The sequence below is a fragment of the Oncorhynchus clarkii genome, chromosome 2, assembly GCF_045791955.1.
Source record: "Oncorhynchus clarkii lewisi isolate Uvic-CL-2024 chromosome 2, UVic_Ocla_1.0, whole genome shotgun sequence".
Classification (NCBI taxonomy): domain Eukaryota; kingdom Metazoa; phylum Chordata; class Actinopteri; order Salmoniformes; family Salmonidae; genus Oncorhynchus; species Oncorhynchus clarkii.
In genome coordinates this window covers 487,105-501,169 of record NC_092148.1, presented here as the reverse complement: position 1 = coordinate 501,169, position 14,065 = coordinate 487,105, and the positions used below count along the sequence as shown (strand labels likewise).

General features: G+C 46.8%; 1 protein-coding gene across 1 annotated transcript; it reads right to left on the bottom strand.

Moving 5' to 3' along the window:
• Window positions 1–5,067: 5,067 nt before the first annotated feature.
• On the bottom strand, window positions 5,068–10,680 carry LOC139418912 (leucine-rich repeat-containing protein 40-like). Its single transcript, XM_071168700.1, has 2 exons — window positions 10,586–10,680; window positions 5,068–6,616 (listed from the first exon to the last, which is right to left on the bottom strand). The coding sequence occupies exons 1-2, from the start codon at window positions 10,678–10,680 to the stop codon at window positions 5,068–5,070; spliced, it is 1,644 nt and encodes a 547-aa protein (XP_071024801.1).
• Between the last annotated feature and the right edge of the window lie 3,385 nt (window positions 10,681–14,065).

Here is a 14,065-nt window from a genome sequence, read left to right as displayed (position 1 = left end):
GTACATGGGCTGATAGCAGAGGCAGACTACAGTACATGGGCTGATAGCAGAGGCAGACTACAGTACATGGGCTGATAGCAGAGGCAGACTACAGTACATGGTCAGATATCAGAGGTAGACTATGGTACATGGGCTGATAGCAGAGGCAGACTACAGTGATGGTCAGATATCAGGGTCAGACTACTGTATGGTGATGGTTATGGGCTACCTGCCTCCCCCCTCTAACCACTAGGCTACCTGCCTCCCCCCTCTAACCACTAGGCTACCTGCCTCCTCCCTCTAACCACTAGGCAACCTGCCTCCCCCCTCTAACCACTAGACTACCTGCCTCCCCCCTCTAACCACTAGACTACCTGCCTCCCCCCTCTAACCACTAGACTACCTGCCTCCCCCCTCTAACCACTAGACTACCTGCCTCCCCCCTCTAACCACTAGACTACCTGCCTCCCCCTCTAACCACTAGACTACCTGCCTCCTCCCTCTAACCACTAGGCTACCTGCCTCCTCCTCTAACCACTAGGCTACCTGCCTCCCCCCTCTAACCACTAGGCTACCTGCCTCCCCCCTCTAACCACTAGGCTACCTGCCTCCCCCCTCTAACCACTAGACTACCTGCCTCCCCCTCTAACCACTAGACTACCTGCCCCCCCCTCTAACCACTAGGCTACCTGCCTCCCCCTCTAACCACTAGACTACCTGCCCCCACCCTCTAACCACTAGGCTACCTGCCTCCCCCCTCTAACCACTAGACTACCTGCCCCCACCCTCTAACCACTAGACTACCTGCCTCCTCTAACCACTAGGCTACCTGCCTCCCCCCCTCTAACCACTAGGCTACCTGCCTCCCCCTCTAACCACTAGGCTACCTGCCCCCCCCTCTAACCACTAGGCTACCTGCCTCCCCCCTCTAACCACTAGGCTACCTGCCTCCCCCCTCTAACCACTAGGCTACCTGCCTCCCCTCTCTAACCACTAGGCTAACTGCCTCCCCCTCTAACCACTAGGCTACCTGCCTCCCCCTCTAACCACTAGGCTACCTGCCTCCCCCTCTAACCACTAGACTACCTGCCTCCTCCCTCTAACCACTAGACTACCTGCCTCCTCCCTCTAACCTCTAGACTACCTGCCTCCCCCCTCTAACCACTAGGCTACCTGCCTCCCCCTCTAACCACTAGACTACCTGCCCCCCCCTCTAACCACTAGGCTACCTGCCCCCCCCCCCCCTCTAACCACTAGGCTACCTGCCCCCCCCCCTCTAACCACTAGGCTACCTGCCTCCCCCTCTAACCACTAGGCTACCTGCCTCCCCCTCTAACCACTAGACTACCTGCCCCCCCCCTCTAACCACTAGGCTACCTGCCTCCTCCCTCTAACCAGTAGGCTACCTTACCCCCCTCTAACCACTAGACTACCTGCCCCCCCCCTCTAACCACTAGGCTACCTGCCTCCCCACTCTAACCAGTAGGCTACCTTACCCCCCTTTAACCACTACGCTACCTGCCACCCCCCTCTAACCACTAGGCCACCTTACCCCCCTCTAACCAGTAGGCTACCTGCCTCCCCACTCTAACCAGTAGGCTACCTTACCCCCCTTTAACCACTACGCTACCTGCCACCCCCCCCCCCTCTAACCACTAGGCTACCTTACCCCCCTCTAACCAGTAGGCTACCTGCCTCCCCGCTCTAACCACTAGACTACCTGCCCCCCCCCCCCCCTCTAACCACTAGGCTACCTTACCCCCCTCTAACCACTAGGCTACCTGCCTCCCCCCTCTAACCACTAGGCTACCTGCCTCCCCCTCTAACCACTAGGCTACCTGCCTCCCCCCTCTAACCACTAGACTACCTGCCTCCCCCCTCTAACCACTAGACTACCTGCCTCCCCCCTCTAACCACTAGACTACCTGCCTCCCCCCTCTAACCACTAGGCTACCTGCCTCCCCCCTCTAACCACTAGACTACCTGCCTCCCCCCTCTAACCTCTAGACTACCTGCCTCCCCCTCTAACCACTAGGCTACCTGCCTCCCCCTCTAACCACTAGGCTACCTGCCTCCCCCCTCTAACCACTAGACTACCTGCCTCCCCCCTCTAACCACTAGACTACCTGCCTCCCCCTCTAACCACTAGGCTACCTGCCTCCCCCCTCTAACCACTAGACTACCTGCCTCCCCCCTCTAACCACTAGACTACCTGCCTCCCCCCTCTAACCACTAGACTACCTGCCTCCCCCCTCTAACCACTAGGCTACCTTACCCCCCTCTAACCACTAGGCTACCTGCCTCACCCCTCTAACCACTAGGCTACCTGCCTCCCCCCTCTAACCACTAGGCTACCTGCCTCCCCCCTTGTAGCCAAATTAAACATAGTTAGTTGATTGGATAAATAACAGTCTTCAGGTGAATGTTAAAAGTCAGTATGACTCAGGGGTTCGGTCCCATCCTGCTGTTGGACCTGGACCAGTCTGCTGTGAGACATCAGAGATCGTTTGTCACACCCTGACCTTAGAGAGACGTTTTATTTCTCTATTTGGTTAGGTCAGGGTGTGATTTGTGGTGGGCATTCTATGTTGTCTGTTTCTTTGTTTTTGGCCGAGTATAGGTTCCCAATCAGAGGCTATCGTTGTCTCTGATTGGGAATCGTACTTAGGCAGCCCTTTTTCCCACTTTCTGTTGTGGGATCTTGTTTTTGTTAGTTGCTGGTTTAGCGCTACAATACTTTACGTGTCGTTTATCTTTCTTGGTTTTTTTTGGAGTTAATTTGAATAATTTTCAAAATGTACGCCTACCACGGTGCACCTTGGTCTCGTTCCGACGACAGCCGTAACGCCGTTAAACACCGACATTCTGTCTGTGGTTCAGGTAATATGAATACTGAACTGTGCAGCTGCTCAAACTAACTCATTAGATGTCATTATTTTGCTTCCATATGAATAATCAGCTCACAGGCAGGAGATTCCTACATTCATTCAATAATGAGTAAGGAAACTCTTCACATGATCACATCTCTGCTAAAAGCAAACGATACACATTTTTCATATAATTTGCACAAAAAAAAAAAGCATTTTGCCTGGGTACCACTTTGAGATCAGCAGTTTCCTGAGTCCTAAGTGTGTAGTAATTTCAGTGATTAAATACTTGACAAAAGGCTCCCAGAATGCCCCTGTACTCAACTAGCAATGTCCACCTTGGACAAATAGGAAATATTGTTTGTGCTACAGAGAGATTGTGGAGATGGATCTAGCTAATGGAATTACATGTGTGTGTTGGCCTCTGGTTGTAAGTGCTGCTGCTTGCAGGCTGACTGACTGGGTGGCTGACTGACTTGCTGGCTGCCTGGCTGGCTAACTGTCTGGCTGACTGACTTGCTGGCTGGTTGGCATGCTAGTTATTGGAGCTGTGGATATGAAAGCCTCTCTCTGCCTCACAACCTCTTGGGTCAGGCTAATTAAAATTAGAATGGCTTCTCAGTCAGATGCAGATGATTTTAATGGGGGAGAGTTTGAGCTGGGGGAGGAGGGGAGGGGAGAGGGGAAGGGAGTTGGAGCTGGGCTGGGGGAGAGGGGGGGAGGAGGAGGAGAGAGGGGGAGGGAGTTGGAGCTGGTCTGGGGGAGAGGGGGAAGGGAGTTGGAGCTGGGCTGGGGGAGAGGGGGGAGGAGGAGAGAGGGAGAGGGAGATGGTGCTGGACTGGGAGATTTTGTATGAGAGAGGGGGTAGGAGATATGGGGTCTGAGAGAGGGGGAGGAGATATGGGGTCTGAGAGAGGGGGAGGAGATATGGGGTCTGAGAGTGGGGGGAGGAGATATGGGGTCTGAGAGAGGGGGAGGAGAGCACAGGAGGCTGGTGACACCTTAATTGGGGAGGACGGGCTCGTGGTAATGGAGCGGAATCAGTGGAATGGTATCAGACACATCAAAACACGTGGTTTCCATGGTTTCTAGGTGTTTGATGACATTCCATTTGCTCCCTTCTGGCCGTTATTATGAGCCGTTCTCCCCTCAGCAGCCTCCTGTGGAGGAGAGTGGGGAGGGAGATGGAACTGGACTGAGGGAGAGGGGGGGGAGAGGGGGAGGGCGATGGAACTGGACTAAGGGAGAGGGGGGAGGAGGAGACAGTGGGGAGGAGAGGGGGAGGGAGATGGAGCGGGGCTGGGGGAGATGGAGGGGGGCTGGGGGAGACGGGGGAGGGGAGATGGAGGGGGGCTGGGGGAGACGGGGGAGGGAGATAGAGGGGGGCTGGGGGAGAGTGGGGATGAGGGGAGGAGAGGGGGAGGGGAGATGGAGCGGGGCTGGGGAGAGTGGGGATGAGGGGAGGAGAGGGGGAGGGAGATGGAGCGGGTCTGGAGAGAGTGGGGAGGAGGGGAGGAGAGGGGGAGGGGAGATGGAGCAGGGGGAATCAAGGGAGACAAGAGAGGAGGATGGGGAAGAGATGGAAGCACACAAAATCAAATTAGCATTTTTTGAAGAAAGTAAAGTGTGTGTATCACATTTTATTTAACCAGGAAAATAAGAACACATTCTTCCACTGATGCCCTGGCAAGAGGACAGAGGCCTCCTGTGGGGACGGTGGCAGGGATAACAGACCAAACGGATAACACAGAGGCCTCCTGTGGGGACGGTGGCAGGGATAACAGACCAAACGGATAACACAGAAGCCTCCTGTGGGGACGGTGGCAGGGATAACAGACCAAACGGATAACACAGAGGCCTCCTGTGGGGACGGTGGCAGGGATAACAGACCAAACGGATAACACAGAAGCCTCCTGTGGGGACGGTGGCAGGGATAACAGACCAAACGGATAACACAGAGGCCTCCTGTGGGGACGGTGGCAGGGATAACAGACCAAACGGTGTGTGTGTGTGTGTGTGTGTGCCATGCTCTTCTGGCTCTTCAGTCTGACAAGGACAGCATTTAGACTCTTCAGTCTGACAAGGACAGCATTTAGACTCTTCAGTCTGACAAGAACAGCATTTAGACTCTTCAGTCTGACAAGGACAGCATTTAGACTCTTCAGACTGACAAGGACAGCATTTAGACTCTTCAGTCTGACAAGGACAGCATTTAGACTCTTCAGTTTAGACTCTTCAGTCTGACACGGACAGCATTTAGACTCTTCAGCCTGACAAGGACAGCATTTAGACTCTTCAGTCTGACAAGGACAGCATTTAGACTCTTCAGCCTGACAAGGACAGCGTTTAGACTCTTCAGCCTGACAAGGACAGCATTTAGACTCTTCAGTCTGACAAGGACAGCATTTAGAGTCTTCAGTCTGACAAGGACAGCATTTAGACTCTTCAGTCTGACAAGGACAGCGTTTAGAGTCTTCAGTCTGACAAGGACAGCATTTAGACTCTTCAGTCTGACAAGGACAGCGTTTAGAGTCTTCAGTCTGACAAGGACAGCGTTTAGACTCTTCAGCCTGACAAGGACAGCATTTAGACTCTTCAGCCTGACAAGGACAGCGTTTAGAGTCTTCAGTCTGACAAGGACAGCATTTAGACTCTTCAGCCTGACAAGGACAGCATTTAGACTCTTCAGCCTGACAAGGACAGCATTTAGACTCTTCAGTCTGACAAGGACAGCATTTAGACTCTTCAGCCTGACAAGGACAGCGTTTAGACTCTTCAGCCTGACAAGGACAGCGTTTAGACTCTTCAGCCTGACAAGAACAGCATTTAGACTCTTCAGTCTGACAAGGACAGCATTTAGACTCTTCAGCCTGACAAGGACAGCATTTAGACTCTTCAGCCTGACAAGGACAGCGTTTAGACTCTTCAGTCTGACAAGGACAGCGTTTAGACTCTTCAGCCTGACAAGGACAGCATTTAGACTCTTCAGTCTGACAAGGACAGCATTTAGACTCTTCAGCCTGACAAGGACAGCGTTTAGACTCTTCAGCCTGACAAGGACAGCGTTTAGACTCTTCAGCCTGACAAGAACAGCATTTAGACTCTTCAGTCTGACAAGGACAGCATTTAGACTCTTCAGCCTGACAAGGACAGCATTTAGACTCTTCAGCCTGACAAGGACAGCGTTTAGACTCTTCAGTCTGACAAGGACAGCGTTTAGACTCTTCAGCCTGACAAGGACAGCGTTTAGACTCTTCAGTCTGACAAGGACAGCATTTAGACTCTTCAGTCTGACAAGGACAGCGTTTAGACTCTTCAGCCTGACAAGGACAGCGTTTAGACTCTTCAGCCTGACAAGAACAGCATTTAGACTCTTCAGTCTGACAAGGACAGCATTTAGACTCTTCAGCCTGACAAGGACAGCATTTAGACTCTTCAGCCTGACAAGGACAGCGTTTAGACTCTTCAGTCTGACAAGGACAGCGTTTAGACTCTTCAGCCTGACAAGGACAGCGTTTAGACTCTTCAGTCTGACAAGGACAGCATTTAGACTCTTCAGTCTGACAAGGACAGCGTTTAGACTCTTCAGCCTGACAAGGACAGCGTTTAGACTCTTCAGCCTGACAAGAACAGCATTTAGACTCTTCAGTCTGACAAGGACAGCATTTAGACTCTTCAGCCTGACAAGGACAGCATTTAGACTCTTCAGCCTGACAAGGACAGCGTTTAGACTCTTCAGTCTGACAAGGACAGCGTTTAGACTCTTCAGCCTGACAAGGACAGCGTTTAGACTCTTCAGACTGACAAGGACAGCATTTAGACTCTTCAGACTGACAAGGACAGCATTATATTTTGTTTATTTTTTTCATGTAGGAAATCAGTGGTTATGTTCAGAGGTTTGGATGGCTTGGATGAATGGTAACGTCTGAATGCCTGAAGTCTGACCGCGTCTGAGATGACCCAGAGGTTTGGATGGCTTGGATGAATGGTAACGTCTGAATGCCTGAAGTCTGACCGCGTCTGAGATGACCCAGAGGTTTGGATGGCTTGGATGAATGGTAACGTCTGAATGCCTGAAGTCCGCGTCTGAGATGACCCAGAGGTTTGGATGGATGAATGGTAACGTCTGAGATGACCCAGAGGTTTGGATGGATGAATGGTAACGTCTGAGATGACCCAGAGGTTTGGATGGATGAATGGTAACGTCTGAGATGACCCAGAGGTTTGGATGGATGAATGGTAACGTCTGAGATGACCCAGAGGTTTGGATGGATGGATGGTAACGTCTGAGATGACCCAGAGGTTTGGATGGCTTGGATGAATGGTAACGTCTGAGATGACCCAGAGGTTTGGATGGATGGTAACGTCTGAGATGACCCAGAGGTTTGGATGAATGGTAACGTCTGAGATGACCCAGAGGTTTGGATGGATGAATGGTAACGTCTGAGATGACCCAGAGGTTTGGATGAATGGTAACGTCTGAGATGACCCAGAGGTTTGGATGAATGGTAACGTCTGAGATGACCCAGAGGTTTGGATGGATGGTAACGTCTGAGATGACCCAGAGGTTTGGATGGATGAATGGTAACGTCTGAGATGACCCAGAGGTTTGGATGGATGAATGGTAACGTCTGAGATGACCCAGAGGTTTGGATGAATGGTAACGTCTGAGATGACCCAGAGGTTTGGATGGATGGATGGTAACGTCTGAGATGACCCAGAGGTTTGGATGGATGGTAACGTCTGAGATGACCCAGAGGTTTGGATGAATGGTAACGTCTGAGATGACCCAGAGGTTTGGATGGATGAATGGTAACGTCTGAGATGACCCAGAGGTTTGGATGAATGGTAACGTCTGAGATGACCCAGAGGTTTGGATGGATGGATGGTAACGTCTGAGATGACCCAGAGGTTTGGATGAATGGTAACGTCTGAGATGACCCAGAGGTTTGGATGGATGAATGGTAACGTCTGAGATGACCCAGAGGTTTGGATGAATGGTAACGTCTGAGATGACCCAGAGGTTTGGATGAATGAATGGTAACGTCTGAGATGACCCAGAGGTTTGGATGGATGAATGGTAACGATGAGATGACCCAGAGGTTTGGATGAATGGTAACGTCTGAGATGACCCAGAGGTTTGGATGAATGGTAACGTCTGAGATGACCCAGAGGTTTGGATGAATGAATGGTAACGTCTGAGATGACCCAGAGGTTTGGATGAATGGTAACGTCTGAGATGACCCAGAGGTTTGGATGGATGAATGGTAACGTCTGAGATGACCCAGAGGTTTGGATGGATGGATGGTAACGTCTGAGATGACCCAGAGGTTTGGATGGATGAATGGTAACGTCTGAGATGACCCAGAGGTTTGGATTGATGGATGGTAACGTCTGAGATGACCCAGAGGTTTGGATGAATGGTAACGTCTGAGATGACCCAGAGGTTTGGATGGATGGATGGTAACGTCTGAGATGACCCAGTTTAACGAGTGGAAATGGAAAAGACGTTGTAGATATTTACACTACTATCATCCTTTCTGTTGATATTTACTCTACTATCATCCTTTCTGTTGATATTTACTCTACTATCATCCTTTCTGTTGATATTTACTCTACTATCATCCTTTCTGTTGATATTTACTCTACTATCATCCTTTCTGTTGATATTTACTCTACTATCATCCTTTCTGTTGATATTTACTCTACTATCATCCTTTCTGTTGATATTTACACTGCTATCATCCTTTCTGTTGATATTTACCCTACTATCATCCTTTCTGTTGATATTTACTCTACTATCATCCTTTCTGTTGATATTTACACTGCTATTATCCTTTCTGTTGATATTTACACTACTATCATCCTTTCTGTTGATATTTACTCTACTATCATCCTTTCTGTTGATATTTACTCTACTATCATCCTTTCTGTTGATATTTACTCTACTATCATCCTTTCTGTTGATATTTACTCTACTATCATCCTTTCTGTTGATATTTACACTGCTATCATCCTTTCTGTTGATATTTACTCTACTATCATCCTTTCTGTTGACATTTACTCTACTATCATCCTTTCTGTTGATATTTACACTGCTATCATCCTTTCTGTTGATATTTACTCTACTATCATCCTTTCTGTTGATATTTACACTGCTATCATCCTTTCTGTTGATATTTACTCTACTATCATCCTTTCTGTTGATATTTACACTGCTATCATCCTTTCTGTTGATATTTACACTGCTATCATCCTTTCTGTTGATATTTACTCTACTATCATCCTTTTTGTTGATATTTACTCTACTATCATCCTTTCTGTTGATATTTACTCTACTATCATCCTTTCTGTTGATATTTACTCTACTATCATCCTTTCTGTTGATATTTACACTGCTATCATCCTTTCTGTTGATATTTACACTACTATCATCCCTTCTGTTGATATTTACTCTACTATCATCCTTTCTGTTGATATTTACTCTACTATCATCCTTTCTGTTGATATTTACACTTCTATCATCCTTTCTGTTGATATTTACTCTACTATCATCCTTTCTGTTGATATTTACACTACTATCATCCTTTCTGTTGATATTTACTCTACTATCATCCTTTCTGTTGATATTTACACTACTATCATCCTTTCTGTTGATATTTACTCTACTATCATCCTTTCTGTTGATATTTACACTACTATCATCCTTTCTGTTGATATTTACACTGCTATCATCCATTTCTGTTGATATGTACACTGCTATCATCCATTTCTGTTGATATTTACACTGCTATCATCTATTTCTGTTGATATTTACACTGCTATCATTCATTCTGTTGATATTTACACTACTATCATCCTTTCTGTTGATATTTACACTACTATCATCCTATTTTGATATTCAAATGGACAATAAATACATCTTGCCAGTGTCATGACTCTCCTGTTAGGAGGGGAGGGGGGGTGGGCAGTTTTACAACTTAACCCCCACTTCATAAATCCCGTAAAGAGACTCTCCCTGGCCATGCAGTATGGAGAGAGAGAGAGAGTTTCACAGAAGAACAAATAAACTCCCGCCAAATTATACTACATCCCAGAATTTGAGAATAGAACAATGCTCATATTATGGAGAATGTGTAACCGGTCGGTGGAGAAGCCAGCTACAACATTGTCCGTTTTGTTTTATGTTTGTGACCTCATGAAAGACAATCCAATCCCATTACCATAACTCTGTTTATACAGGTTCCTCAGTTATGAGGCTTGCTTCTAATTATTGTATAAAATTAATGAGTAAAGATGAAACTATTTGCGAAATTATGTAATGGGATGTTAACCTTTTAAAATGAGGGAATTAGCCTTCATTGTAAAGGTTAACTGTAGCCACGCCCAAGTGAATAGGCATTGGTTGGAAATCATGAACCAACCCCTTTTCTACATTTCTAAAAAAGCCCCATAACCAAATGTCACTTAAGTTCCCAATAACGGGAGGACTTGTCCTCATGTTTAAAAAGGGCTAATTCTAATTTCAACCCTACAGGCCCGGAAACGTGAGAGCTTGCACTACACGTGAAATGGTATGAACTCTGAACTAACTGATCACTTAAGAAGAAGTGAGTCCTAGTTGACAGCCTAACAGACTGCAGCTGGAAAGGTAGCAAATCTAGTACGAGAACACTGATCAACGTGGACGAATCTCCAGAGTGAGATGAACCTCTCAGACCAGATAACCAACAATTTACCCACGTTCAGATGTGTAAGGGTTTTCCTCCTCTTCATCTGAAGAGGAGAGGCGAGAAGGATCGGAGGACCAATACGCGGAGTGGTAAGTGTCCATGGTTCTTTTAATACGAAATACTTAACATGAACACAACTGAATACAAAAACAATAAACGTTAAAACGAACTAAAACCAAAACAGTCCCGTGTGGTGAAAAACACGGACACGGAAACAAACACCCACAAACAAACAGTGAAACCCAGGCTACCTAAGTATGATTCTCAATCAGAGACACCTGCCTCTGATTGAGAACTATACTAGGCCGAAACATAGAAATCCCAAAATCATAGAAAAACAAACATAGACTGCCCACCCCAACTCACGCCCTGATCATACTAAATAATGTCAAAACAAAGGAAATAAAGGTCAGAACGTGACAAGATGAGACTGACGTGAGGTAAAGAATAATGAATTAACAGAAGACTAATTGATCAGATATTCAAACATTTGAAGAGTTATATTTGGAAAATTATAACTTTGTAATCTGAATATTTTCCGTGGTGCCCCGACTTCCTAGGTAATTAAATTGACATGATTAGTTTAATCACGTAATAATAATTACAGAGAATTGATTTGATACAATAACAGTATTCACCTTTAATGATGCCAAAGACACAACACCAGACTCTGGAATTTCACAGATAATTGATTTCAGTGACTTTAAAAAGGATTGTATTACAGCCTGAATTGAAAACATCTCACCCATCTACACAAAATACCACATAATGACAAATTTTGTAAAATTATTGAAAATGTCTTAGAAATATCTAATTTACATAAGTATTCACACCCCTGAGTGTTAGAATCACATGTGGCAGCGATTACAGCAGCGAGTCTTTATGGGTACAGTACCAGTCAACATTTTGGAAACACCTACTCATTCAAGGGGTTTTCTTGATTTTATTTGTACTATTTTCTACATTGTTGAATAATAGTGAAAAATTAAAAACTATGAAATAACACCTACGGAATCACGTAGTAACCAAAAAGGTGTTACACAAATCAAAATAGATTTGATATTTTATATTCTTCAAAGAAGAATCTTCTTCTTCACCCTTTGCCTTGATGACCGCTTTGCACACTCTTGGCATTCTCTCAACCATCTTCATGAGGAATGCTTTTCCAACGGTCTTGAAGGAGTTACCACATATGCTGAGCACTTGGTGGCTGCTTTTCCTTCACTCTGCGGTCCAACTCTTCCTAAACCATTTCAATTGGGTTGAGGTCTGGTGATTGTGGAGGCCAGGTCATCTGATGCAGCACTCCATCACTCTCCTTCTTGGTCAAATAGCCCTTACACAGCCTGGAGGTTTGTTTTGGGTCAATGTCCTGTTGAAAAACAAAAGATAGTCCCACTAAGCACAAACCAGATGGGATGGCGTATCGCTGCAGAATGCTGTGGTAACCATGCTGGTTAAGTGTGCCTTGAATTCTAAATAAATCACAGACAATGTCAACAGCAAAGCACCCCCACACCATCACACCTCCTCCTCCATGCTTCACGGTGGGAACCACACATGCGGAGAACATCCGTTCACCTACTCTGCATCTCACAAAGACACGGCGGTTGGAACCAAAAATCTCAAATTTGGACTCATCAGACCAAAGGACAGATTTCCACCAGTCTAATGTTCATTGGTTGCGTTTCTTGGCCCAAGCAAGTCTCTTCTTCTTATTGGTGATCTTTAGTAGTGGTTTCTTTGCAGCAATTCGACCGTGAAGGCCTGATTCACACAGTCTCATCTGAACAGTTGATGTTGAGATGTGTCTGTTACTTGAACTCTGCGATGCATTTATTTGGGCTGCAATCTGAGGATGGTAACTCTAATGAACTTATCCTCTGCAGCAGAGGTAACTCTGGGTCTTTCTTTCCTGTGGCGGTCCTCATGAGAGCCAGTTTCATCATAGCGCTTGATGGTTTTTGTGACTGCACTTTTAAGAAACTTTTAAAGTTCTTGACATTTTCCGGATTGATTGACCTTCATGACTTAAAGTCATTCTGGACTATCGTTTCTCTTTGCTCATTTGAGCTGTTCTTGCCATAATATGGCTATCTTCTGTATACCACCCCTACCTTGTCACAAAACAACTGATTGGCTCAAACGCATTTAGAAGGAAAGAAATTCCACAAATGTACCTTTAACAAGTGTCATGGTTGTCCTGTGAGGATCACAATGGGTCAGATCAGCTTGACAATAGCTGATAATAACCAGACCCTCTCCCCCCTGCAAAGGGGGGAGGAGGGCACTGGGCCGGTTTTGACACCCCCACACCCGGTCGTAAATTAGTTGTGAACTTCCGGCGCCGACAGAGATGGCCGCCTCGCTTCGCGTTCCTAGGAAACTATGCAGTTTTTTGTTTTTTTACGTGTTATTTCTTACATTAGTACCCCAGGTCATCTTAGGTTTCATCACATACAGTCGAGAAGAACTACTGAATATAAGATCAGCGTCAACTCACCATCAGTACGACCAAGAATACGCTTTTCGCGACGCGGATCCTGTGCTCTGCCTTACAAACAGGACAACGGAGTGGATCCCATGCAGCGACCCAAAAAAACGACTCCGAAAAAGAGGGAAACGAGGCGGTCTTCTGGTCAGACTCCGGAGACGGGCACATCGTGCACCATTCCCTAGCATTCTTCTTGCCAATGTCCAGTCTCTTGACAACAAGGTTGATGAAATCCGAGCAAGGGTAGCATTCCAGAGGGACATCAGAGACTGTAACGTTCTTTGCTTCACGGAAACGTGGCTTACTGGAGAGACGCTATCCGAAGCGGTGCAGCCAACAGGTTTCTCCACGCATCGTGCAGACAGGAAAAAACATCTTTCTGGTAAAAAGAGGGGCGGGGGCGTATGCCTTATGACTAACGTGACATGGTGTGATGAAAGAAACATACAGGAACTCAAATCCTTCTGTTCACCTGATTTAGAATTCCTCACAATCAAATGTAGACCGCATTATCTACCAAGAGAATTCTCTTCGATTATAATCACAGCCGTATATATCCCCCCCCAAGCAGACACATCGTTGGCTCTGAATGAACTTTATTTGACTCTTTGCAAACTGGAAACCATTTATCCGGAGGCTGCATTCATTGTAGCTGGGGATTTTAACAAGGCTAATCTGAAAACAAGACTCCCCAAATTTTATCAGCATATCGATTGCGCAACCAGGGGTGGAAAGACCTTGGATCATTGTTACTCTAACTTCCGCGACGCATATAAGGCCCTGCCCCGCCCCCCTTTCGGAAAAGCTGACCACGACTCCATTTTGTTGATCCCTGCCTACAGACAGAAACTAAAACAAGAGGCTCCCACGCTGAGGTCTGTCCAACGCTGGTCCGACCAAGCTGACTCCACACTCCAAGACTGCTTCCATCACGTGGACTGGGACATGTTTCGTATTGCGTCAGACAACAACATTGACGAATACGCTGATTC